At 39.1% G+C, this 27,651-nt stretch overlaps 3 protein-coding genes across 3 annotated transcripts; all 3 read left to right on the forward strand.

Annotated features, from left to right (window-relative positions):
• Nucleotides 281-1,039, forward strand: LOC109234641. Its single transcript, XM_019400710.1, has one exon. It carries the CDS (start codon nucleotides 281-283, stop codon nucleotides 1,037-1,039), a length of 759 nt encoding a protein of 252 aa, XP_019256255.1.
• LOC109234642 lies at nucleotides 1,999-2,657 on the forward strand. Its single transcript, XM_019400711.1, has 2 exons — nucleotides 1,999-2,301; nucleotides 2,406-2,657. The coding sequence occupies exons 1-2, from the start codon at nucleotides 1,999-2,001 to the stop codon at nucleotides 2,655-2,657; spliced, it is 555 nt and encodes a 184-aa protein (XP_019256256.1).
• Nucleotides 20,895-26,260, forward strand: LOC109234643. The gene is made up of 5 exons (XM_019400712.1): nucleotides 20,895-21,324; nucleotides 21,457-21,738; nucleotides 21,782-21,877; nucleotides 22,189-22,352; nucleotides 26,027-26,260. The coding sequence occupies exons 1-5, from the start codon at nucleotides 20,895-20,897 to the stop codon at nucleotides 26,258-26,260; spliced, it is 1,206 nt and encodes a 401-aa protein (XP_019256257.1).

Below are 27,651 nucleotides of genomic sequence, written 5' to 3' on the forward strand. Positions count from 1 at the left end.
AGATTATTTTGGTAGAAAATCCATATTGGAACTTGTTTTGGAACTTCCATAGAAATTTGGTAATTAATATTTAGTGAAATTTTATTTTTAAAGAAAGGTAGAGGGTGGACAAATTTTGGCTCGTAATGCCTTCCTTCACTTAACTAGTTTTAAACAATAAAATAAATTCGTCAATATAGACATTTAGATTATCACTTAATAATAGCAGATTATCGCAGGAGCTATGAATGCAGCGAGGAAATTGACCTTTTCTGCAACATCTAGTGGAATTAAACCTACGATGGCTGAAATCGTTAAAGAAAATCAAGAGCAACACACGGGGTTGAAGCTAAATTACTACCTACCGGTATTGAAAGATGGAGTGAAAGTAGTTAAGCTAATTATAAACCCCCAGGAGATAGCTGAACAGAATCAAAAATGGAGTCTAGTTTTAATTGGGTATGTGATTGGTGGAAACCCTACTTTCAAAGAAATGCTCAAATTCGTGTATGGAGTATGGAATTTCGTCAGTACACCTCAGGTATTTCTCCATAACAATGGGTATTTCATCTTCAAGTTTGAGAATGAGGAAGATAAGGCAGCGATTCTTCAACAAGGGCCATACACATTCAACTACAGACCTTTCATTCTGAAACAATGGGATCTAGAGTTCCAAATGCATAAGGAATCTACTCAAATTGTTCCGATGTGGGTAATGTTTCCAAATCTACCAATCCAATTTTGGGCTCCTGGCAATCTAGGTAGAATAGCTAGCTGTATTGGAAATCCTATTTGCACAGACAAGCTAACAACTCAAGAGCAAAGGATCGCTTATGCTAAGATATTGATAGAGATGGACATATCCCAGCCTCTACCAGATTCACTTTCCCTTGAATTACCTGACGGAAAATATTACTCACAGGACATTGAGTATGAATGGAAGCCAATGTACTGTCAAGATTGCTTGAAAGTTGGACATGTCACAGGGGATTGCAAGAAGAGACCAGCAGAATATAGAGAGCCTCAACAGAATATCAAAAAGAAACCAACGAAGGAATAAATTCAGTGCATTGAGAATACACACAGAGGTTACCACTAGCAATGTGGTAAGGGACACAAATCTGACCAAGTAGCCCCCATGATCTTTGGATCATGGAACATTAGAGGACTGAATAAGCCCTATAAGCAGAAGGAATTCAAATCCTTTCTGCTTACGAATAAAGTGGCTCTTTTGGGCTGTCTAGAAACAAAAGTAAAGCTAGAAGAGTAGAGAAAATAAAAAAGAAGTTAGGGACAGAGTGGCAGGTTCACTGTGATTATGTAGGTTGTCCGAATGGAAGAATATGGGTCTGCTGGAAACCACAACAGGTGGAGGTTGATGTACAGAGTTCAGGACCCCAAACTGTTCACTGCAAAGTGAAGGATAAAAGCTCTCAATTTGCATGTTATGAAACATTTGTTTATGGCTATAACACCATAGAAGGAAGGAAAGACATTTGGAAACAAGTGAGAGCAATTAACAATATGATGGTAGATCCTTGGATCATCCTTGGGGATTTCAATACAATATTATCTGTTGCGGACATAATTAATGGAGCACCAGTTCAACAGACTGAAACACAAGATTTCCAAGATTGTGTAGATGAAGTTGGGCTAGGGCAGATTAAAAGAAAGGGGTGGCAGTACTCTTGGTGTAATAAAAGGGATCATGGAGATAGAATCTATAGCTTAATTGATTGGGCATTTGGCAGTGCTCAATGGTTTAGTATGTATAGTAGTATAGAAGCTCATTACTTGAATCCTGGTTGCTCAGACCACTCTCCTATACTACTAAATACTACTATTGTCAGACAAAAATTGCCAAAACCATTCAGACTTCTCAATGTTCTGCTGAAGCAACATTCATTCAAAGCAGTGGTAGAATCTATATGGGAAACCAATGTGGATGGTTATGCTATGTATGGAGCGTGCAGGAAGCTAAAGCAAGTATAACATGCTGTCAAGCAAATGAATCAAGAGATGAATAAGCTGGATCAGAAAATGGAGGCATTGCAGGTAAAGCTTAAAGAAACTCAGGATGCAATGGCAACAAATCTTTACAGCACACAGCTGATTGTAGAAGAGAAAGAGATAAAGCTGGAACTGGAGAAATGGGCTATAATTCAGGAGAGAGTCCTTAGACAAATATCCAGAGCTGTATGGATCACACGGGGTGATTCAAACTCTAAGTTCTTCTATGCTCAACTTAAAGCAAGGCAGTCCAAAAATAATATTGATACTATATGCAATGAGCAGGGAGTTAAGCTAACAGATCCAAAGCAAGTACAGTAGGAATTCATCGGTTTTATTCAAAACTTGATGGAAACAGAGCACAAGAACTGCCATGCTTAGACACTCACATTGCCAAAAATGGTCCTTGTTTACAGAGGGACCAACAACTGATGTTGATTCAACCAGTCACAAAAGAGGATGTCCTACAGGCATTGAAAGAGTTACCAAATGATAAGGCTCCGAGGGTGGATGGATTTAACGCAGAATTTTACAAAGAAAATTGGTATGTAATAGGGGAGGAGGTGAGCATGGCTGTTCTCCAGTTCTTTGACTCTAGGAAAATGCTAAAAGAAGCAAATTGCACCACTCTCAACCAAGTGCCAAAAGTAACCAACCCTACTGATTAGGTCGCAACGGACTCAATAGTGGGCGCTAATACTTTTACCCAATAGTGGTATCGGGGTCAATTTCCACAGGGAGCTAGGAAGGGAGTTGGATATTTGTTTAGCCTAGAAATGCGAGTTTGCTTCTAATTGATCTTCTATCACTTTTGGGTTTTTCTTTTTGTGATTATCAACTATAATTTAACAACTACTAATTATAACTAAATTATGCTAAGATATTAAGTCTAGGTTGTATGCAAGATAGAGAAAGATACTAGGGTCGTGGCATTTACCTAGGTGGTCAACTAACGGGTAGAGATTCCTAATACGAGAATGATGATTATGGGGATTATGATATAACCGTTGCACGATAGCACTCACTCTCACACCTCTCGGTAGAAAGAATGATTTTGCCCAATTGACTCTCTCGAGACCAATTGGGTAGGCTAACAAACTAAGCAACTTAGGGTTCAAGTTGGGTAATTACTCTCTCGAGATTTTACCCGTTAATTGGGACTACCATTCTCATAGATCCATCCCAATTCCTTGTTGGGTTAATTTTGGAGTCATAGACACTCTTTCTCAAGAAGAGTCAAGACCCACTGAGCTAGACTTAGTGTTTGCAACCACCAAATCCAAGTGAAAACATAAAATTAACCCAAATATCAAACACCCAACATCATTCAAGCATTAAACAATCATACCCATTAATTACCCACACTAGGGTTGAGCCACAACCCTAGATTATGGGTTTAGCTAACCATAATAACAACAGAAATTGAAGAAGAAATAGATAAAATGAACATATTAATTAACTAGAATGTAAATCTACAAGAATCCACGTTAAAACAAGATGAAAATGCCCAAAATAGGCTAAAACTTTTGTCTCACGAGTGCAGCAGCTCTCTGGTATCTAATTCGTACCCTAAAAATGGCAAATATTCTATTTATACTAAGTTAAGAAAAACCGGACAAAAATACCCCTGCGGGGTCCGTGCGGTCCGCACGAAGTTGACACGCGGCCGCACTGGGTTGCTTGACTTCTGAGACTTGCCTTCTGAAGATGTTGACGCGGACCGCACAATGATGAAGTGCGGCCGCATGATGACTGGCGCGGACCGCGTGAACTTGTAGTGCGGCCGCATGAGTGGCTTGAGATGGTCTCTGAACTTTTGTGGTGCGGACCGCGTGAACTTGTAGTGCGGCCGCATTGGCTGGAACTGAGAATGCCAACTCTCTGAACTCCTATGGTGCGGCCGCATGACATGATGGTGCGGTCCGCACCAAGTTCTGAATATCCTTGCTTTCATGATCTTTGACACTTGAGCAGGTTTCACTCCGTTTCGAGCCGATTTTTGACTTTCGTCATCTTGTTGCTCAAACCTACAATCAAGCGCAACTTATAAGCATTCTGGGTTTATTTTATGGCAAATCATATATAAAGCATACGCAAGTATGGGCATAAAACGTGTTAAAATGACAGTTATCACCTACATATGTGAAGGAATATAAGCCCATAGCTTGTTGTACAACTATGTATAAGTTGATAGCAAGAATTCTCACTGCCAGACTCAAGTCAGTAGTAGACACAATTATTGGAGCCTCACAGTCAGCATTCATAGCAGGAAGGAGTATTTTAGACAATGTCATAGTTGCACATGAGCTGGTAAAAGGTTATACGCAGAAGGGAGTTTCTCCTAAGTGCATTGTAAAAGTTGATATCGGAAAGGAGTATGACTCAGTCTAATGGGAATTCCTTAGAACTGTCTTGCTAGAATTTGGGTTCCCTGGGAAATTTGTTGGGTGGATTATGGAATGTGTGACTACTGTGAGCTATGCCATCTTATTAAGTGGTGGAATTACTCCAAAGTTTGTGGCAAGGAAAGGAATGAGACAGGGTGATCCCATGTCCCCGTATCTATATGTGCTGATCATGGAGTATCTTAACAGATCTCTAAAACAGTTGCAGTATAATCCGGACTTCAACTATCACCCTAGATGCAGTAAACTGAAGCTAGTGCGCATATGCTTTGCTGATGACTTACTCATGTGTTGCAGGGCTGATAGAACATCCATTCAACTAATGCTTCAAGCTTTCAATCACTTCTCTAGTGTGTATGGATTGAAGGCAAAATTTGGATAAGAGTTCATTATACATTGTTGCGATTTCTCAAGAATTGAAGGAGCAGATTCTGAATGAAATGACAGTTTGTACCAGGAGAACTGCCATTCAAATACCTGGGAGTTCCACTCTCATCCAATAAGATAACTATCCAACAATGTATGCCAATTGTGGAGAGAATGATATCAAGAAGGGTACAATTGATTAAGAGTATTTTATTTGAAATGCAAACGTATTGGGCTCAGATCTTTGTCCTATTTAAGAAGGTTATACAACTCGTCACAAGCATCTGCAGAACCTTTTTATGGACCGGAAGCTGTGAAGCATCTAGGAAAGCACTAATCTCATAGGAATCACTATGTATGCCAAGGGCAGCAGGGGGTCTAAAGCTAATAGACTTTAATTTGTGGAATAAAGCAGCTATATGTAAGCTGTTATGGGCAGTAACTTCAAGAAAAGAATCCCTATGGGTGCAATGGATACATGGTTACTATATAAAGAACAAGGATATAGTTACTATGAAAACTCCATCACAAGCTTGCTGGCTTGTGAGGAAAATATTTGATGCAAGAAGTTGGTTTGAAAACAGAGACTACAAGGTGGAATTGGGAAAATATAGCAAGAGTGATGGTTTCGGCATCAAGAAAGCTTATCTATCTTTTCAACCACAATATCCGAAGGTACATTGAAAAAATCTCACTATGGGGGCAAGACAGTTACCTAGACACCAATTCATCTTGTGGTTAGCCATTAGACAGAGACTTGCAACTGTGGACAGACTAGAGAAATGGGAAATAAATGTTCCAAAGGATTGTGTCTTATGTTCCATGAGAGTTACAGAATCATTAGCTCATCTGTTCTTTGAATGCAACTATGCAAGATATATCTGGACTTCTTTACTGAGGTGGATGGGTGAAAACAGACTTCCTAAGGCATGGAATGAGGAAGTACACTGGATGTCTAAGAGGTGTCGAGGAAGCTGAGTTAAAGCACAGGTACTGGCATGGCCTTTTGCTGGAATAGTCTACCATATATGGAGTGAACGAAATGCCAGAGGATTTCAGAATGAAAGGAAGTAGAGTTACCTAAGACTTAGAGAAATTAGTCTCCAACTACACATCAGAGGACAGAATTACAAGAATTGGAGGAAGATATTAGATGGGTTAAATAGTTATCCTAGCTAAGGGTAAATATTTTGATTGTATATACAAAAGTCAATACTCTTAGATAGATAGAAATAGAGATGACTAGTTCTTGAGTCCAAATGGAACTAGTGGATGCAAATATACAAATTTGGTTGAATAAAATTTTGTAATTTGACCCCAAAAAATAGCAGATTATCGCTTTATTTTTTATTTTAGTTTATTTTGTTAAGTGCAGGGTAGAGGAGCTCCCAAATTATTACGCTCCTATTAATGCATATTAGTCAAGAAAAAAAGTTGAAAGTGACCTGATTTATGCAGCAAAGTTTGAAAATAAAAGCTTCCTGGATTATTCGCAAGGCGGAGCTAAAATACGAGTTACGAGTGGATTGAATTTAGTTGCTTTAAGTCAAATTTTATATTATCTTAAAAATTAATTGAATTATATAAAAATTATTAAGTTAAAATTCAGTAACTTCGAGGGATTAAAACCATAACCTAAAAGTTAAGCTACACACACAAAAAAAAAAAGTCACGCGCGGGAATTCCTAAAAGTAAAGCTCCCGTTTGGACATAGTTTATTTTTACTTTTCTCTAAAATAAAAAATTAAAAACACTATTTACGTGGAATTTGATCAGCTTTTTAATAAAATTAAAGAACAATTTCCGAGTTCTAAAGACCAGTTTGACCAATTTTTGAAATTCCTTTTCACTAACAAAACTACTATACTTTTTTTTAGTAATATACATTTCAAACATAAATTTAACTTCTAAAAATTATTTCAAACATAACTTTTTAAAAAAAAAAAATCAAATTTCAACCAAATTTATGAACAAACTCTAACAAAAATACAGATAACTCAACACATCAGTCACATCATAATGATTAAGTAGAAAATCACAAGAACAGTGTAAAGCAAATTCAGAAAGCTACAGAATGATAAAGATATTTTCCCGAAATCCTAAGTGCAATTATGTAAAGCAAGATTTTCTTTTTCTTAATATAATAAATAATAAATTACTCGTAACTTCATAAAGAAAAAGTGGTTGGGGAGTAAGGAGAAGTGTTAGGAGGTTAGGGCACCATTTGTAGGGTTTCTGCTTGTGACGTGAAATTATGACGCCATTTTATAGCAGTCGTCAGTACCCTTACAGTGTTTTATAATTGTTCTTTTTGCACTTTTTTCTTCTTTTCTCTTTCTATTATTATTTCACTTTTTCAACTTAAATTTAAAATATGGCAGAATAGCCTAAATGACACTTATACTTGTGTCACTTTGTCATGCCGGTTCCTAAACTTATCAGTTTGCCAATTGAACACTTACACTCGTTCAAATCGTGTATAATAAACGTTTATGACATGAGCTACCAGTGTGTGTAATACAATCTCCTACACGTAGGACGCCACGTCATTACTAGTGCCACATAAGAAAATAAACTATTGAAAAATAGAACTGGCTACCCTACAAAAATACGGAACCCATAGAAAAGAGATACAGTAGGTTCTCTCTTCTAAACCTGAATATACCCAGAAGCTTCAAGCGAGCTTTAATGGCGTCTCTGCTTGTCCCTCCAGTTTTGATCCTCAAACACAAATGTTTATTGTATTTTCAAGTCTAAATTTTAATACCCAGCTGAGTTTAATACTATGTAAGCAACAACTTGAGGTTTCAAATCAATAGATTCGTTCTTCGCAAGACCAACAATGGAATTTCGAAAATTCTCAACAAACAAGCCTTTGAGTCTCCTCCCCAAAATTCGATTAAAGATCCAAATAGCGAAACACAACAACAATAATCAAAACAGATCCATTCGTCAACCTAAAGAGTCATCGAAAATAGACCACCCTTCACCTACAAAGCTTCTTCACAACCAACACTCCACCGTTGTACCACCAATCAACCACGAGAAAAAGAACCTGCCATAAAAAATGACTACGCAAAAGACCAACATCACCCAAAACAATCTGAAATTTTGCTACATGAAAACGAATCGAAAATAGGTTTCACAAGCAATCTTCTTCCACTATTTCTATTTCTTTTCTTTGCAAAGGCTATCTTCCAAAGTAAGGGAATAGGGATGTGAGAAAAAAATTCCCCAAAAACTGCTACTAATCTAGTAGAGGTTTTGGATCTGTGGTGGATGCATATGTGAAGGGAAGGGCTGTGTTGTTGGGGGTGTTGGGTTAAAATGGGGGAAGAGGAGTAACGTGGAGAAGGGAGGGGGGTTGGTGGGCCGCAGAACTAAGAGAAGCAGAGACGCCATTAAAGAGCTTAGGCACCTTCATTCTTTCTTTTTCTAATTTGATTTTTTGTATTTTTCTTTTATTTTTATTTTTTTCCTTATTTTAATCATTAAATTTTTATGTCCACGCTCCTTATATGCGTGAAATACACGTATTTTATCCACTTCAGCAATTAAGTTGCCACGTAGACTTGGTCAATGGTTAGAGGGGTTTAAAATATCGATTTTGAACAACTATAAGTGTCTGGACGAAACTTTATCACGTATAGGGACCGGGATGACAAACACGAACAAGTACAAGTATCTACCAGGCTATTTTGCCTTAAAATATTCCTACTATTTTTGCTTATAATTATTTCACAGTTGATTATTTCAATCAAAGACCTCAAAAACAACAATTAAGGATTTAGGTGTGATTAATAGATTTGTTGCTACTAGACCTGAAATTTTGAGTAAACCTTGAATATAAAAAACTGGCAAGGAGCGATTTTCACTTTAATAGTTTAATATATATTACGCGTTGCAAATCTTAATTAGAACATCAATACAAGTATTAGACACTGAGTGATAAACTGAAAAGAGAACTCCAAAACCCCAATATTGTTTCGAAAAAGCTATATAGCTTGTTAGGCCAAGTTGCAAAATTCAGCTTATTTTGAGAAGTATTTTTCGCAAAAGTATTTTGGTGAGAAGCAGTTTTTGTTTGGCTATTTAATTTGAAAAACACTTCTGAGTAACAATTAGTGTTTGGCCAAGTTTTTATAAACTGTTCCTAAGTGTGTTTTTCAAAAAGTGCTTTTGGAGAGAAACTATGTTTTCCTGCTTTCCTAAAACTGGTTTTTTTCTCTTCAAAATCACTATTTTTTCTTCCCTGCTTAGTCAAACAGCACAATTTTTGGGGGGAAAAAATATATTTTTGGGAAAAAAAATATTTTTGACCCAAAAAAAAATTTGGCCAAACAAACTATTAAACTGGATAAAAACTAGAAATACAAGTGCGGATACGGGTAGAGGTGTTCAAAACCGAACCAAAACCGAAAATCGAATCGAAACCGAAGCTTAATGGCTTATTGGTATCGGGTTAACGGTTTAACGGACGAGTTACGGATTGAAATTTTTTCATTAACGACTTATTGGTTTGGGGGCGGATTATTCAATTTTCTTAACGGATAATCCGTTAACCCATTAAGAATACCTTTCCACTTCAGTCTTCCACTCTTCCAGTACTCTACCTCTAAGTTCTAACGCCTAATTCCTAAATAATCAGAATTATGAAAAATATGTAACATAATCCTTGTTAATTACTTTACAAAAGGCAGAAAGTTCATATATAACGCAATTAGTAAATTTGTATTTTACAAAGTAGTTACCGGATGAAGCGCTGGTGCCTCCAGTAAGTGGACACCCCCTACTCTGCCAAAGAGTTCATTGCGTAAAGTTCAATGTCAAATTTATGGTAAATGACAAAGTGAAAACCGACATGAAAAGTCATATAGGTATAATATTCATATCAGTAACTGCTTAATTTGTAAATTTATATGCATCTAAAAGAAGCAGAACTAAGTTGAGCGACATAGTGGTATAAAACGAAAATTCAGCATATGAAGTGCATGAAAAGGCTTCTGCTTAAGTGTTATAACTGCAGAATATATTCTTAAAAGTCATATATAAAAGTGCTTCGTATGTAGATTGAATTAGGCCGATAAACCGCCCGATAAACGCTCGATAAGAGCTAAACCGATACCAATCCGTCCGATATCTTATCGGGTGGCTAGCGGATTAATACATTTAAAACCCAATAATCGATAAGCCAAAATGTTAAGAGTAAATAACCGCTTAATCCGCCCGATAAGCAGCCCTAGGTACGGGCGCTATAGTTTCTCAACAGGAAAAGGGTCAAAATTACCCCTATCGTTTGCTAAATGGTTTATAAATACCCTCCGTCCATCTATCCGTCCAAAAAAACGCACGACGTTATTTCTATATCTAAAAGTACCCCTCTTTTTAACGGCGCGTAGCACGTGGGCTCCGCGTCTAATGTGTTGTCATTTTTTCATTGGGCCACATGGCTCTCGTTCATAATCCAAATATTCGCCCCATTAACCAAACCCGCCCTTTACTTTCTCTTTTTCTTAATCTCTCCCCAAAAACAACAAATTCAAAGGTCCAAAATTTTCCAACAAATCAAACAATCTAAAACCAACCCATCATCTTCCTCAAAAACCTACCTCAAACTCCTCCTCTTCCGATCACAAATCCAAAAACCCAAAATCAAAGCAAAAATGATGCACATGACCTTTTACTGGGGTAACAAAGTGGCCCTTTTATTTGATTTTTGGAGAACTGATTCTTGGTCAAGCTATGCCCTCGCTTTACTCGCTTGTTTCATCGTCTCCGTTTTTTATCAGTATATGGAAGATCGTCGTCAGCGATTCAAGATTCTTTACTCTTTTCCGACTATCGGCGGTGTGTGAAATTCGACGAGATTTGCGAGGGCGATTCTATTTGGGATTAATTCGGCGATTGGGTATATGCTTGTGTTGGCTATTATGTCGTTTAACGGCGGCGTTTTTGTTGTCGTCGTTTTGGGTCTGTCGATCGGATATTTGCGTTTTAGGACCGGTGAAGAGGATGCTGTGGTCGTTGATAATCCATGTGCCGGTGCTTGAAATTTTCTGAATATTAATGTTACTTGTAATGGGTTTGGTACTTGTTTACCCATAGAAATTATATGAAAAAATGATAATGAAGATGTTTTTTTTTTTTTGGAAGATGGGGCGGGTCAAACAAATAGGATGGGTATATATACCCATATGTATGAAGTAAAATTAGGAGCCATGTGGCCCAATAAAATGTTGCCAACGCATTAAAAGTGGGGCCCACGTCTGTTGCCGTTAAAAGAATGGGTAATTTTAGGTATATAAATAACGTTGTGTGCTTTTTCGGACGAATAGATGGACGAAAGATATTTGTAAACCATTTAATAAACAATAGGGATAGTTTAGGCCCTTTTCCGATTTCTCAACATTGTTGCTATCAAATCAACTAATTTGAATTTTTTTTATCGTTTTGCACACGTACATGTTAGCAGGGAAAAGGGAAAAAAAACAAAATAAATACGTAGTTAATCATTAAGCACATGAAGACTTTTAAAGAATATCGAGTCAAAATAGAAATTTTACATATTTAGAGGATTTAAAAAATAAAATAATTATAAATTTTATTGTTCGTTAAAAATAAAATTAGTTCACTTATAAAATTAGGTAAGTTATACTATATTACAAAATAAATAATAATGTATTTTTTTTATTGTCTAACATATCTAATCACTTCCAATGCAACTTTCATGCGGAGCTTAGCATACTCATGAGGAAATGGATCTAATATGATACCTATTTAGAATTTTAGATTAGTCAAGTGCAATATCAAATGTTGAGTTGAGCACGTACTCACTTTGTTTTAATATATGTGAACATATTTGATTGGGCACGAACTTTTAGAAATAAAAGGGAAGACTTTTGAACTTGTGGTGTAAAATAAAGTACGTATATTTTGGGTGGCGATAAATCATTGCATAAAGGTAAAATGACTCCAAATAAAGAAAGATATCATTCCTTTTTGCACGGACTAAAAAGAAAATAAGATCACATAAATTGAAAGGAGTATTATGTTTTGATGATTATTAAATTAGGATTGACTATGTTGAAAGAATCAGGTTTCATGAATAGGTTACTATGCTACTTGATTGGTGTACATATATAATATCGTCAATGAAGAACTATGTCCCTTAAAGCAAATGTTTGAAAATATGTGCATAAAGGTAATTTTGATGATTAACCAACAACTGACAACGGACCAGATCTTGTGAAGATATGTGATGTGATGATATACATGGTTGCAGATGTGTCATACAAATATCGAAAGAACCAGGTCCTTTTAAGACGCTGATCAGAAGCTGGAAACTTATTCTTAGTGCAAGTCGCTAGAGTTCTGTTGCTATTTGGATTCCTTGAAGGAGTTTTTTATGGGCTGAAAGTATGATAATAATTAAAGAAATTCGTGGTTAATAAGGATTTATTAATTATGGGAATACATGCATGGAAAGAAAAAGCGTATGAAGGAGTCTTTTAAGGAAAGTCAAATCCTAATGAAAGTCGGATTCCTTGAAATTAAATTTTTGGGCTACAATAAAAATATTAGTTGAAGGAATTCGTGTTAAAGGGATTTAATTATGAAAATACTTGCATGAAAGTAAAATATTTGAAGAGTTGGATATAAATAAGTAAACCAAATCCTAAAAGGATTGTTTTCCTTAACTGGTTTCTTTTAGGTTTTGGAGCATAAATTGAAGAAGGATTTTGACCAACCTCATGCCTATATAAATTGGAGCATAAATCATCACGTTGCTTCTATTGAAGCTAATGATATTTTGCAAAAATTTAAAGATTCATCCAAAAAAAATAGCAATAAGGCGCTTTCAAAAAATAAAGTTGCACAACTGAAGAACCTGGTATAGAAGACGAAGTTGTTTTAATTCTTTAGTTGTTGAGTCTTGATTCATTGTTCTTAAACTGTAACCTATTTTGCTTTAGAGAAGTATTATTCATCGTGTTTGACCAAAAAATATAAACTTTCGATTAAACTATTTAATTTTATTTAATGGAGGGTTAAACTTAGCTAATGATAATAACTCTAGATTTAGAACTTGTCAGCATGGATAACGTAGGATAAAGTCGGTGGAAGACTAAGGGTAATGCACATTTAATATTCTAAAAGATGTGAATAATAATGGAGGAGTATCAAGCAATAAATATCAATAAATGGCATAAGTGTAAATAGGAGAAACGATTCACCCAATAATGAATGAGATGAGTGATTGTTCCTTCTAACAATGATGAATGACAGATAAATCCTCGAATGTTCGAACTATTCTCGGATCTGATGGAATGATATGGGATAATGTGTGCGAGAATATTGTAAAAGGTAAAATCTGTATCTTTGCTAAAGAGAAAGAATCTTCTTCTAAAAAGTGTTCGCATCAAGTCAATATTACCTGCCCCATACTATTGTCTCATTTTCTATTTATATGAAACATATCCCTAACAACCTCCAATAGTACAAGGGCAGAGAATATGCAATAGAATATTCTCTTTAATATCTTATTACAAAAACTATCAATTACTATTCTGGGCTTGGTGCTCGACCTCGACCGTTGTTGACAGCCCGGCCACGAATCCTACAGCTTCCTGGTCGACCTCGACCGCATCTTTTTCCATAATGCCGCTTTACGCCAAATTTTCTTAGGCCAGATTTTGGCTTATACAGTTAGTCCATCCGCTTATTGAGGCCGGCCCCAGACGGACTTGATGAGCGGACCCTGTTTGTCATGGTTGGGACGTTTAGGTGAGCAGGTCGAGTAGTGCCATTTTAGACGCGGTGGTAACGTAGCCTTTCGTGAGCCGCAACCTAAGGTCATGCCGACTCAGAATGACGTCATAACATCATGTGTCATTATTACGCATTTTTTCGATGCCTTGCGTCATTTCCCGTGCCTTTAACATTTAGGTTCCTGCTCTGGGTAGTGACAGTTTGATTTCTCGATTCTGGTGCTTGAAATCTTATAAATAGGGATATGAAACCATTTACCTACGTTTTGCACCCTTAACATTGAACCTCTGTGTCTTCTTCCCCATTCTTCATTTAGAGTTCTTATCCTCTCAGCTTCATTACTGTGTATCTGTCTTCCTTGATTCCGGTAGTACCAACTGCTCACAACCCTTCTTTACCTACAATATCCTCTTCTTTTTAAGGAAAAAAAAAGAGATGGTTAACATATCTTCTAGTTCTGGTAGGGTATCTGACCCTGTTCCTTTAGCGGTCGTATGCCTCCCCATGTTGATAGTATTCCTGTTGCCGTTGAGGACGAGAATTTTCCTATGGTGGAGGAGATAATTCCTCGTAGTGAAAAAGTTAGGTTTGATTTTTCGAAGGTGCCCGAGGACGACCCTAAGGTCTCGGTGTCATTGATGAAAGAAGCCGAACTTGCTGAGTTCAGGGGAACTTTTAAAATTCCTGCACACAATGACCTAATTCCAGCGGAGCGCGATATGATACAAATACACCGTCCTGGATATTGCGCTTTCTATGCCTATCCTTTCCATGTCGACTACTCCTTTCCTATTCTCCCATTGGCGAAGGAATTCTACTGTTATTACGGCGTTTGCCCGGCCCAACTTTCTCCATACATATACAAGCTTATCCGCATGCTTACGAAATATGCAGAATTAGCCGGGCTCGGGGTGTCACTTCCTCACTTGATGCATCTCTTCACCCCTAGTTTCCATAGGGGGACGATGTTTCACTTTCGCCATCGAGGAAGCAAATGTTTATTGGTGAAGATGGATGATAAGGCAAACCATCAGTTTTGGCTCAGTTATTTTTTGTCAAAATCGAGGACGTGGTGACCAATGCGAGCAAGTTCCCTGAATCTTGGAATTATGCCTGTAAGCATCTCTTTCCTTCTTTTTTTAAATATCAGGCGTTATGTATTGCTAGTGTCGGCCATGTTGTGACATTTCGTTCTTTCTTCGTATAGCCGAGACCGCACCCCCTCCTCTGGTCGAAGACATTCGTGATTAGGTTAGCCGGGTTCTATCTCATACAACGGGGATTTGTAAATGGCCGGCCTTTCTCAGGAAGTTCGGGCCTGCATCTTCCGTGACCAGTAAGTTTATCTATTTACCTCTATACTTGTTGCGACTTCATATCCGCTTGCTTGTTATTGTCTCGTGTGAGAAATGATGACCTTTTAATCTTCTTTGTAACACTCCTCAAATTTTTAAAAGTTTCAAGACACGTTAAATATAGAATTTAATTTTTTTTATATCTTGCCTTAAGTGCATAAAAATTATACTTCTATTACGGATTTAAACCTTGGTGATTGGCTTTTGAGTTACTTTTCTATTTAAAAATAATTGGATATACAATTAGGAGAATATTAGTAATTTTATTATTATTAATTATTAAAAGTGGGTATAATTAAATACTAGTCAATCAAATAAAAAGAGGAAAAAAAAAAGCAAACAAACAAAACAAAGAAAAATGCACGTGACTAAAGCCCATGAAGTGGGCAATTGGAAGGCTTAATGCCTTAAACAAAACAGAACACTGGTTCTATTTACCCACGTCTCACGCAGAGCAAAAGGCGTAAAACGTTATAGGAAGCAGAGCTCTAGGTTCTTTACAAGTCACTAATTTTTGCACTCAGGTTTACAATATTCCCTATTGTGAATTATTCTACAGTAATAGTAGGTAAGAATCAAATAGTTGATTCCCTTCTTTTTATGTATCAACATTAAATTCCATGTTTAGATGTAAAACTTTAAAATTAATTAAAATGCAATGGTTGTTGTAGAATCGATTATTTAATGTCTATAAATTGGACATGGGCCTACGTGTTGGCTCGAGCAATTTTGAGGTGAGTTGATATAACACTTTACTAAAGTGGTTTAACTCACAAAAGTACGCATACGAGGTGTTTGATGAATTGCTTAAATGAGTTAATATGTACTTAATTGGAGCGCGTGAGTACCTATTAGCTTAGAATTATTCTAGCTAAAGTTTAGATGATTTTTTTCTGATATATGTGCATAAATTTTCAGATTTTTGTATTATTCTTATATGTCATTTTCATGTTGAAATTCATGAAGAAGCAAGAATCTTTAGAAATACTTTTGAATGTTTATTTCATGCCTATGCCATGCTTTACATTTAAAGATACTAGTATGAGCATGTAAAGGATGTTCCGGAAAAGATTTAGACTTCAGTGGTCAATAAAGTTGAGAAGTTGATTTAGATCCTAGTGAGGCCACACAGAACAATTTATTATTAAAGTATTTTTTGGGGGAGTATCCTCTATTCTGAGAAGGGGTCATCGTCCAGGCCGAGGGTCCTGATCAAGGCGTTGACTTCCTGAAACTACTTGTGCCAAAGTATGGAGCACATGAGCCGAGGGTCTCGTTGCTAAGAATTTCACCTAGCCAGACTAAGGTATGATACATGAGCGCTGAGAACCATGAAGCGAGTGGCACTTCGTGGATTGGGCCTATTCGATCAGGTTGGGATCGAACCTATGCCAATCACATGGTGACTAAGACAAAAATAAGTCAGGATAGTTGGAACTCCTGAAGTATAAAGTGAAGTATTTTTTTTATTAGAAAGAAAAAGAAAAGAATTTCGTTTAGAATATTCATAAACTGCTATTATGCAATTATTTTAACATTGTTCTTAGAAGCTTTATGTTTTCAATGCATTTAGATCTTTGCTCGTAATGTATATTTTATTAAAGTTCCGTCCCCTGTCGTTGAGACTCACTGAGTACAATGGATGGTACTGACATTCTCTTTTGGGAACCTATGTTGGTCCGCGGTACAACGTAGGAACCGGTTTTGCAGGCGAGCAGACTACTGGTTAGGATTTCCCTCTCTTCTAGTGCTATTGGTGAGCTCCGCTTTTGTTCGTGGAGCATTCCTTTGAGTCATCTTCATTTAGTTATTCCTATGTTTACTTGGAGAACTAGCCAGGTAATCTCATGTCCCGAGCAGTGCTTCAGTTTATCAATAGAGACTTCATAGACACAGTCGATGGGTTAAGATTCAGATGTTTTTATGATAATGACTTAGCAGTATTTCAGTGGTTACTAAGATAAAGTTTTGGAGTTGGTTTACTTTATATATTTAAATTAATTGAAAGTATTTGGTTAAAGTATTGTCTTGTTGCATATAAAGTGTGAAGTTATAATAGATTTGATCAGCGCAGATGGTTCGGTCGGTCAAGTTTAGTGATCGGGTGCCGGTCACGGCTTGTTCAGGAAGTGGTCATAACAAACTTGGTATCAGAGCATCAGGTTTATGGAGCCTTAAAGGTCTATGAAGCCATGTCGGTAGAGTCTTATTTATGGGTATGAAGCGCGCCATACTTATAAATAGAAGGCTACCAACATTTAGGAAAAGTCTCATTTTTTTCATACTTTAGATCGTGCAGTAGAGCCTACCTCTTAGAAATTATCTAATGTATCTCTTTCTCCAAAACTCGCAGAAATGGCTCGTAATCGCAACTCTGACAATGACACTCATGATGCTGCTCAAGAAACTATTGTGGCTCAAGGTAGAACTAAGGAGGCTTCAACTCAGAAAAGAAAGGGTAAATCCACAAAGGGGGTTCAAGTACCCCAGATTGAACATAAAGAAGGGGTGGAGCATGATGAGCAAGTACCTCGGGATCCAGTGCCTCACCCAATAGCAATTCCAGCTCAGACAACTATATCTCCAAAGGTGGGTCAGATGTTTAATGCTATCAACAATGCTATGGAGATGTTTAAAGCCTTCACGGCCAACCAAAACGAGAGAAGAGAAGAGATTCCACCTCAATCAAATAGGCAAAACAATTCTGAGTCCTCAAGAGTAAATGAATTTTTAAAGCTGAGTCCTCCATTGTTCCGTGGTACTATTGTTGATGAAGATCCAATGTTGTGGCTGGAGGGTTTCAAGAAAGCCCTCCGAGCGATGAAGGCATTTGATGATGAAGCTGTGGAGCTGGCTGCCTACCAGCTTAGAGATGTGGCTGGCGCTTGGTTTGAGATGTGGGAAAAGGAAAGAGATGAAGATTATGGTGTGATGACCTGATAGTTCATCTCATGTTTTAGAACTAAATTCTGTGTTCCAAAGCCTTAAATATCTTATTTTAGCCTTCCTCGATTTTCATGCACGGTCCGGTTGTTTTTCTGGAAGGCTTATATGTTAAAAACTGGAAAAAAAGAAGAAAATTTGCCTTAAAAATTAAACTGAGTTGACTTTGGTCAATGTTTTGAGCAAACAGACTCCGATCCGTGTTTTTACGGTCCTGGTGGATCCGCACCATAATTGGGACCTGGGCGTATCCCCGAAATCGAATTCCGATGTTCCTAGCTCGAGATATGGATTTTTGATGAAAAATTAAAGTGTGAAAGTTTAATGATTTTAAGAATTGAATGATGTTTGGCCTTGTTGATACCGGGTCCGTATTTTGGTTTCGGATCCCGGTACAGGTCCATTATTATATTTATGACTTGCCAGTGAGATTTGGTGAGAAACGGAGTTAGTTTGACATGATTCAGACGTCCGGTTGTGAAAATAGAAGTTCTAAAGCTTTCTTGAAAAGTTCATTTTGATTTGGTGTTCAATTCGTAGTTCTAGGTATTATTTTGGCGATACGATCGCGCGAGCAAGTTCATATGATATTTTAGGACTTGTGTACATGTTTGGTTTGGAGCCCCGAGGGCTCGGGTGAGTTTTGGATTGGCTACGGGATGATTTGAACTTAGAAAATTTGGTGTTTTTGCTGCAGCTGGTGTTCTGGTGTGTTTTGCTTCGCGATCGCGAAGCCATTCTCGCGATCGCGAAGGGGATCTGGGCTGGGGGAGGGGGGGATTTTACACTATGCGAACGCGAGACCATGGTCGCAAACGCGAAACATTGGGGGGATTGCTCTACGCGAATGCGACCCGTCACACGCGAATGCGTAGCATTAGCTAGGCTGGGCAGGGGGAATTGAGGTAACTCTACGCAAACGCGATCTGAGTCTCGCGAACGTGGAGGTCAAGGGGGATAGACCTTCCCAAACGCGTACAGTTACTCGCGTTCGTGTAGGCCACTTAGGCCCAGCTCTTCGCGAACGCGTCAGTGTTCACGCGAACGCTATGAACACTGACGCCTAGTGATAAAATAGTCCCATTACGGGATTTTATACATTCTTTCAAATTTTCAAAACCTAGAAAGCCTAGAGACGATTTTTCCAAGATATTTTCTTCCCCAATTTGTTGGTAAGTGATTCTAACCTACTTTATTCCAATTACCCATTACATTTCATGAGTTTTCAACCTAAAATCTAGGATTTTCATGGGGGAAATTGGGGGTTTGGGTAGAATTAGGGATTTTTGTAGAATTGGAATTTAGACCTTGAATTGAGGTCAGATTTTGAAACAAATTATATAATTGGGCTCGGGGGTAAATGGATTTTGGTCCGAACCTCGGGTTTTGACCAGGCGGGCCCGCGGTCGATTTTTGACCTTTTGGGGGAAAGTTTGGAAATCTAAATTTTTGCATTGTAGTTGATTCCTTTATCAATATTTGATGTTATTGAGTTAATTGTGGCTAGATACGAGTAGTTTGGAGGCGAATTCTAGGGGAAAGGCCCCGGTAGAGTTTTGAATTGGCTGCGGAGTGAGGTAAGTATTGTGTATAACCTTGACTTGAGGGAATTAGGAACCCTCGGACTATGTGCTATGTGATTCTAATGAGAGCGGAATATATGCGAGGTGACGAGTGCTTATACGCCGCCGAATTATCTGTTTTCCCTGATTTACCGCTTTTCCTTAATTATTTCCTTTCCTGTCTTAACTGTTACATGCTCTATATGATTTCCATGTTTAATAGCTACTTGTTGTTCTATATCTTCTCCTGTTCACGATGTTAGTTCTTCCATAGTGTCATGACTCCCTGTTATTTGTTTAAGTTGACTTACTTGCACCTACTAATTGTTGAATGCTGGATTGGTCTCGTTGTTTAGTATTACTCGTGTAGATTTCTTTACTGTACAAGTTACCTTTGGTTCAGTTTGGTATTTATTGACCGTAAAGGCTTTGTGATAGAACTATTGATTTGTTTGTGCTTTGACTATTTGGTACTGTTATAGTGGGATCGGGATGCACGCCGTAGTAGGTGTAATAAGGGTGGACTGTTATGGTGGAATAAGGGTGAATCCGTTCTATACGGTGGGATCGGGTTGCACACCACAATAGGTGAAATAAGGGTGGATTGATATGGTGAAATAAGGGTGATATATGATACTGTGTTGATATATGGTGGGATCGGGTTGCGCGCCGCAACATATTTACATATATTATCTCTGTTCTTGATGCTATTTCGGTGGAATAAGGGAGGATTTGTGTTTTCTGGTGGGATTGGGTTGCGCGCTGCAAAACCTATATGTTTCCATTTCTTGAGTTGTGTTGGTTTTTCCGATATTTGCATTTGAACTGTTTAAGATTGGAAATTCTGGACCACGCTGGTTTATTCTTGAGGCTGGGGTTATCATTTTCAGTTGACTGTTTAATTCTGTTCAGAATTTCTATTGTTCTGTCATTATTATATATACTGCGTACAGGTTATAGTGTAGGTGACCCGCCTTAGCCTCATCACTACTTTATCGAGGTTAGACTCGACACTTACAAGTACATGTGGTCGGTTGTACTGATACTACACTCTGCACACTGTGAAGATTCTGGAGTCGGTCCCAGCGGCGGTTATTAGCGTGCTCGGATTGGACAATTGCGGAGACTTAAGGTACGGCTGTTCAGTGCCCGCAGCTCCTGGAGTCCCCATCCTCTTTCTTTAGCTGTATATTTCCATTCAAACAACTTTGTCTTTATTTCAGACCCTTATATGTATTACTCTAGAAGCTCGTGCACTTGTGACACCAGGTTCAAGGATTTTTAATAGATGTTTGGCTGGTTTAGCTTCCGTATTTACACTTAGAATATTTTAGTTATTTCAGTTCTTTATTAATATTATCATTTAAACCGATAAAAGAAGTAAATTGTTCTAATGTTGGCTTGCCTAGCAAGTGAAATGTTAGGCACCATCACGGTCCCGACGGTGGGAATTCCGGATTGTGACAGATGGTCCGCTGACTTAGGAAGAATTTGAAGAGCCCTTCATGGCTAATTTTATACCAGAAGAGGATAGAGAAGCTAAGGGTACAGAGTTCGAGCAACTCAAGCAAGGGAATAAAAGTGTGCAAGAGTACAACATGGAATTCACAAGTTTGGCTAAGTATTCTCCTCACATGGTTAAGACAGAAAAAGCAAAGATTCGCAGGTTTGCTAGCAGTTTGGCTTACCACATTAAGGATACGGCATCAGCTGGAGCAGTAGGAATGACAGCTTTCTCCTCTGTTGTGGGACTCTCCAAGCACTTAGAAAAAGATAGACAACAAAGGAGAGAAGAAAAAAAACATAACAAGAAAGCCCGTACAGCGGGCGGGTTTAATGGTACATCCAGTGGAGGTGGAAGGGGTTCCTCAAATAAGGAGTCATTAGCACCAGCTCAGTCCAGTCATCAATCAGGTGGTGGGTCTTACTTCAAACGTACTTAGAGTTACGGAAACCAGTCTCGCCAGAATTAGAATTTTAGGATATCATCCTCACATAGCCAGAGTCATGCTGAGAAACATTCACAACAACAAGGTCTTTGTGGTTTGTGTAAGCGGCAACATTCAGGTCAGTGCAATCTCGGGTTTCACGGTTGCTATCATTGCGGAGACATTGGTCATATAAAGGCTAGCTGCCCAAAGTTACGATGTAATTTCATTGGGGGATCAACTCGTTCTTCTATTTCCTCAGCTACTACAGTTGCACCACCTCAGGCTCGTGGTTCTCATAATCAGACCGGGTGTGGGGTAGGCAGAGGTGCCGATCGTGTTACTCAGGGTGGGGGACAACCCCGTTTGTTTGCTACACTTGATCGTCAAAGTGCAGAGGCATCCGGAGAAGTTATTACATGTATACTTCTTGTATGCTCACATAATGCTTATGATTGATCCAGGTTCAACGTTTTCGTACGTGACTCCATTCTTTGCAATTAATCTCAGGCTAGAACCTGAACAACTTAGTGAGCCATTCCTAGTATCTACTCCAGTTGGTGAGTCAGTGGAAGCCACAAGAGTCTATAGAAGTTGTATAGTTTTAGTCCAAGGTCGCAGCACCGAGGCCGATCTCATAGAGTTAGAAATGGTGGATTTCAAATTGATCATGGGTATGGATTGGTTATCTTCTTGCTATGCCATGTTAGATTGTCGTGCCAAGATAGTTAGGTTCCAATTTCCAAATGAAGAAGTCTTAGAGTGAAGGGTAGTTTAGCATTGCTGGTAGGTAAGTTTATTTCTTACCTTATGGCACAACGAATGATTGGTAAGGGGTGTCTCGTCTATTTGGCTCACATCATTAATCCAGAATCAGAACCACCAGCTCTTCAGTCTGTGCCAGTTGTTAGAGAATTTCTAGAAGTTTCCCCAGATGAACATCCCGGACTTCCTCCTGAAGGAATCATAAACTTTGGCATCGATCTTCTGCCAGGCACTCAGCCCATATCTATACCTCTTTATAGGATGGCTCCAGTAAAACTTAATGAGTTGAGGAAATAGTTGAAAGACCTTCTTGACAAGGGCTTCATCAGGTCGAGTGTTTCACCATGGGGTGCCCCGGTCATGTTTGTCAAGAAGAGAGATGGGTCTCTCAGAATGTGCGTTGACTATCGGCAGTTGAATAAAGTTACCATTAAGAACAAGTACCCACTACCAAGAATTGATGATCTATTTGATCAACTTCAGGGTGCAAAGTACTTTTCAAAGATAGACTTAAGGTCAGGGTACCATCAGTTGAGAATCAGAGAAGAGGATATATCTAAAATAGTCTTTAGAACTCGCTACGAACACTATGAATTTCTAGTAATGTCCTTCGGGTTGACAAATGCTTCAGCTGCATTCATGGACCTCATGAACAGATTTTTCAAGCCATTCCTTGATACCTTTATTATCGTGTTTATAGACGATATTTTGGTATACTCTAAGAGCAAGGATGTAACGACCCGATCGGTCGTTTTGAGCTTTTGCACTTTGATCGCCAGTTCCCGAGCATGACTTGCCCCGTGTAATGTATTACGACTGATGTAGATCGTTGGTTTTGGTTTTCAGGAGAATCGGGATGAATTTGAAGGAACAGTCTCAATTGAAAGCTTCGAATTTTAAAGGTTTAACCAAGGGTTGACTTATTTGTATATGAGCTCGGATCGGAGTTTTTATGATTTTGTTAGCTTCGTTAGGTGATTTGTGACTTAGTAGCGTGATCGGAATTGGTTTTGGAGCTCCGGTGTAGAATTAGGCTTGAATTGGCGAAGTTAGTATTTTGGCGAATTCCAGTTGGTAGGTGAGATTTTGATCTGAGGGTTGGAATGGAATTACGAGAGTTGCTATAGTTTCGTTATGTCATTTGGGATGAGTGTGCAAAATTTCAGGTCATTCGAACGTGGTTTGGTTGGATTTTTGATCAAAAGCGTGGTTCGGAAGTTTTAGAAGAACTTAGGATTGAATTCGATGTGAATTGATGGTTTTGATGTTGATTGAGGTGTTTTGATGATTGGAACAAGTTTGAATGATGTTTTAGGATGCGTTGGTGCTTTTGGTTGAGGCCCGGGGGGCCTCGGGTGAGTTTCGGATGGTCAATCGGGTTATATTCTATGTTGAAGAGTTGCAGAAAATTTGTCTCAGCAGTTGCAGCAATTTATCTCTTCGCGTTCGCATTAGTGTTCTCGCGTTCGCGAAGAGTAGGCGGAGGAGGGTGTGAAATTTGCCTTCGCGTTCGCGAAGTAGGCATCGCATTCGCGAAGGGGTGTGTTCTCAGTGCATCGCGTTCGCAGGTTCTTATTCGCGTTCGCGTAGAAGGATTCGAGTAAGTGGATTTGAAGTGGAATTGTGCTACGCGTTCGCAAGTGTATTGTCACGTTCGCGAAGGGTTGCTCAGGTAAATCATCGCGTTCGCGAGTCCGGTATCGCGATCGCATAGAAGGGAAATCTGGTCAAGGTAAGATGTGCATCGCGAACGCGAGAGTTGGACCGCGTTCGCGAAGAAGAAAATCCTGTAGCTAGGCAGAATGTCTTAAAGCCATCTTGTCCGCGATTTTAGGTCTATTTTCACCCATGGCTGCTCGTCTTTGGAGATATTTTGAGGGAATGAAAGAGGGATTCAAGAGGGATCGACTTGAGGTAAGAATCTTGGTCTTAAAACTTGATTATATTGTGAAATCCACCTAGAAATTGATGTAACTTAAGCAAAAATGGAAGAAACTAGGGCTTGGGATTTTGAAATTTGATTTGGGGATTTGAAGGACCAATTGGGATTGGATTTGAGAACTTTTGGTATGTATGAACTCGTGAGGAGATAAGGAACGTATTGATGTGAAAATTTCTGAGTTTCGAGAAGTGGGCCCGGGGCTCGGGTTTTGCCAATTTCGAGATTTTTAATAATTTTCGATTGTTTTTGATTGGGTATTGTTCCATTGGCATATTGTGACGTATTCGTTCTGGTTTTGGATAGATTCGACCCGCGTGGAGGCCAATTTGAGGGGCAAAGGCGTCGCGAGCTAGAGATTTCGCCGGTTCGAGGTGAGTAATGATTGTAAATGATATCCTGAGGGTTTGAAACCCCGGATTGCACACCGTAGTGCTATATTGAGGTGACTTGCACGCCGGATAGCGAGCGTGGGGTAGAGCACCGTTGAGGGATTGTGACTTGGTCCGTCCCGATTGATGATTTTACCGCGTATTTGACTGAAACTTATTTGTTATTATCATGATTTGGGCTGATTGCCATATTTGGGCTTCGTGCCAATTATCTGAACCCTTCGGGGATTTTTATCACCGTTTCTCACTATTTTGATATCTACTTGAACTCAGTCCTGTTGATTATACTGTTTTACAAACTCAGCCGCTTTAATTGAATTTTGAGACTTAAATGATATTTTCACTGTTGTTTGGGCTGAGCACTACTATTTTATTGATGCCCGAGGGGCTTATGATGTTTTCTGGACTGAGTGAGGCCAAGGGCCATATGTGAGGATATGTTGAGTGATGTGAGGAGGCTTTTAGGCCTTGTGAGTGATGTGAGGAGGCTTTCAGGCCTTGTGAGTGATGTGAGGAGGCTTTCAGGCCTTATGAGTGATGTGAGAAGGCTTTCAGGCCTTATGTTATATGCCACAAGGTGGCTTGATATTGCGCTTGGGCCGTAAGGGGCCCCTCCCGGAGTCTGCACACCCCCAGTGAGCACCGTCGACGATATATGGATCGGGTTGCACGCCGCAGCGAGATGTGGATCGGGCTGCACGCCGCAACGGTTACTATATGATATTGTTCTGAGAGTGATCTGAGAGAGAGAACCCGAGGGGCTGAGAGTGTTTCTGAGAGTGAGCCCGAGGGGCTGGTACTGTTTTGAGATATTGCCCGAGGGGCGAACTTTTATGTGCTCATCTTGCGTATTTACTTGCCTTTTTACCTGTTATACCGCGGTATTTGTGCCCGAGGGGCGGATTTTTCTGTGCTTATCAGCACAAACTGTTTTGAAATTGTTCCGTAACTGTTGAAAAGATCATTTTCAAAAGAGATTTAAACTGAGCCAATATATTTCTAAAGATTTCACAGCTTCATTGTTTTCTCAAAGGATTGTATCCTGCTTCTATATAGCATGTTGGTTGCTTTACGTGATTTCTTACTGCTCAGTTGTTATTTACCTTTATTACTCACTGAGTTGGAGTACTCACTTTACTCCCTGCACCTCGTGTGCATTGCGGGTATTTATTCACCCGGTAGCGGGTATTGGCTGTTTGGAGGCAGAGCTGTAATAGTTTAGCGAGGTGGCTGCCAGCGTTCGCAGCACCATATCTTTCTATGTTGTTCATTATTCCTTTTCAGTGTATTTCTAGACTTGTAAATGTAATTACATTCTTATAGATGCCCGTGACTTGTGACACCCCGATTAGGGCTATGTTGGGTTGTATTTCCGCTTATTAATACTATTAAGTCATATTTAAGCTGTTTATTTATGTTTAACTAATTTTTTTTTGAAAAGACGAGTTGGGTTAGTTGGCTAGCATCGGCTTCACGAGAGGCGTCATCACGACCAGTGCGAGGTTTGGGTCGTGACAAAGGATGAGCATGCAGAACACCTCGGGATAGCCTTGCAGACCTTGAAGAATAATGAGCTTTATGCCAAATTTTCAAAATCTGAGTTCTGGTTGCAGTCAGTGGCATTCTTAGGACACGTGGTATCCAGTGAAGGCATAAAAGTAGACCCTCAGAAGATAGAAGCAATCAAAAACTGGCCAAGGCCGACAACGCCAATCGAAATCAGGAGTTTCTTGGGGTTAGCTGGCTACTATAGAAGGTTTGTAAAGGGATTTTCCTCACCTACAGCTCCATTAACTAAGTTGACTCAGAAAGCAGTTAAGTTCCAGTGGTCAGACGCTTATGAGTAGAGTTTTCAAGAGGTAAAGAAGAGGTTGACCACTGCACCTATGTTAACCTTGCCGATAGGTTTGGGTGGGTTCACAGTGTATTGTGATGACTCCAAAGTGGGGGTCTTGGTTGTGTTCTTATGCAAGATGGAAAAGCTATTGCTTATGCTTCCAGGCAGTTAAAGAATCATGAGAAGAACTACCCACACACGACTTGGAGCTTGCAGCAGTAGTGTTGGCGTTAAAGATATAGCGACACTACCTTTATGGCGAGCATCCGGAAGTGTTTATAGATCACAAAAGCCTCCAGTACATTTCAAGCAGGAAAAATTAAATTTGAGACAGAGAAGGTGGCTCAAGCTATTGAAGGATTATGACATCAATATCCTTTATCACCTGGGCAAACCTAATGTGGTAGCAGATGCACTTAGTAGGAAGTCAATGGTTGTCCTGGCCCATCTTGCAGTACAAAGGCAAACTTTGGGTCGAGAAATTCAAAAACTGGCAAATGATGGAATTAGATTGGACGAGACCGAAGAAGGAGGTATAACTGCTTATGCCTTAGCGCAATCCTATCTTGTTACGCATGTCAAGTATAAGCAAGACGAAGATCAGTACTTAGTGAAGTTAAAATAAGAAGTCAGAAACAAAGAAATCCCTGCTATCACTCTAGGAAGTGATGGAGTTTTGAAGTTGAATGATCGGTTATGTGTGCCTGATGTAGATGGGCTTAGGAAGGCCATAATGGAAGAAGCTCACAGTTTGAGGTAGCCTATCCACCCAGGTGCTACCAAAATGTATTTGGACTTGAAAGAATTGTATTGGTGGAAAGGCATGAAGAAGCAAGCAGCAGATCACGTGGCCAAATATTTGAATTGCCAGCAAGTCATAACTGAGCATCAGAGGCCTGGTGGCCTAGCTCAAGATATAGAGATACCACAGTGGAAATGGGAGATGATTAATATGGATATCATAGTAGGTCTGCCTCGCACATACAGTAAGCATGATTCAATTTGGGTTATTGTAGACCGACTCACAAAGTCCGCTCATTTCCTACCAGTAAAGACAACAGATTCTACAGAGCAGTATATATAATTGTACATCAAAGAAATAGTCCAATTGCATGGTACTCCAATTTCAATCATATCTGACAGAGGCCCTCAATTTACAGCGCATTTTTGGCAGGCATTTCAGATAGATTAGGTACCAAGGTCAATTTGAGCACCACTTTCCATCCACAGACCGATGGTTAAGCAGAAAGGACCATTCAGACCCTCGAAGATATGTTGTGTGCATGTGTTATAGATTTTGGAGGTAATTGGGATGATCACTTGCCGCTTATAGAATTTTCTTACAATAACAGCTATCAGGCCAGCATTGGTATGGCTCTTTATGAAGCGTTGTATGGGCGA

This window comes from Nicotiana attenuata, chromosome 11 (assembly GCF_001879085.1).
Source record: "Nicotiana attenuata strain UT chromosome 11, NIATTr2, whole genome shotgun sequence".
Taxonomy (NCBI): Eukaryota; Viridiplantae; Streptophyta; class Magnoliopsida; order Solanales; family Solanaceae; genus Nicotiana; species Nicotiana attenuata.

Bases quoted from the DNA above. Each gene is read 5' to 3' on its own strand.
- LOC109234641 (XM_019400710.1), top strand. From the start codon at position 281: ATGGCTGAAATCGTTAAAGAAAATCAAGAGCAACACACGGGGTTGAAG.
- LOC109234642 (XM_019400711.1), top strand. From the start codon at position 1,999: ATGAATAAGCTGGATCAGAAAATGGAGGCATTGCAGGTAAAGCTTAAA. The intron at 2,302-2,405 runs GTACAGTAGGAA...CCTTGTTTACAG, and splicing joins AGCTAACAGATCCAAAGCAA to AGGGACCAACAACTGATGTT.
- LOC109234643 (XM_019400712.1), top strand. From the start codon at position 20,895: ATGGCTAATTTTATACCAGAAGAGGATAGAGAAGCTAAGGGTACAGAG. The intron at 21,878-22,188 runs GTGAGTCAGTGG...TCATTAATCCAG, and splicing joins CCTAGTATCTACTCCAGTTG to AATCAGAACCACCAGCTCTT. The intron at 22,353-26,026 runs GTAAAACTTAAT...TTCTGGTTGCAG, and splicing joins CTCTTTATAGGATGGCTCCA to TCAGTGGCATTCTTAGGACA.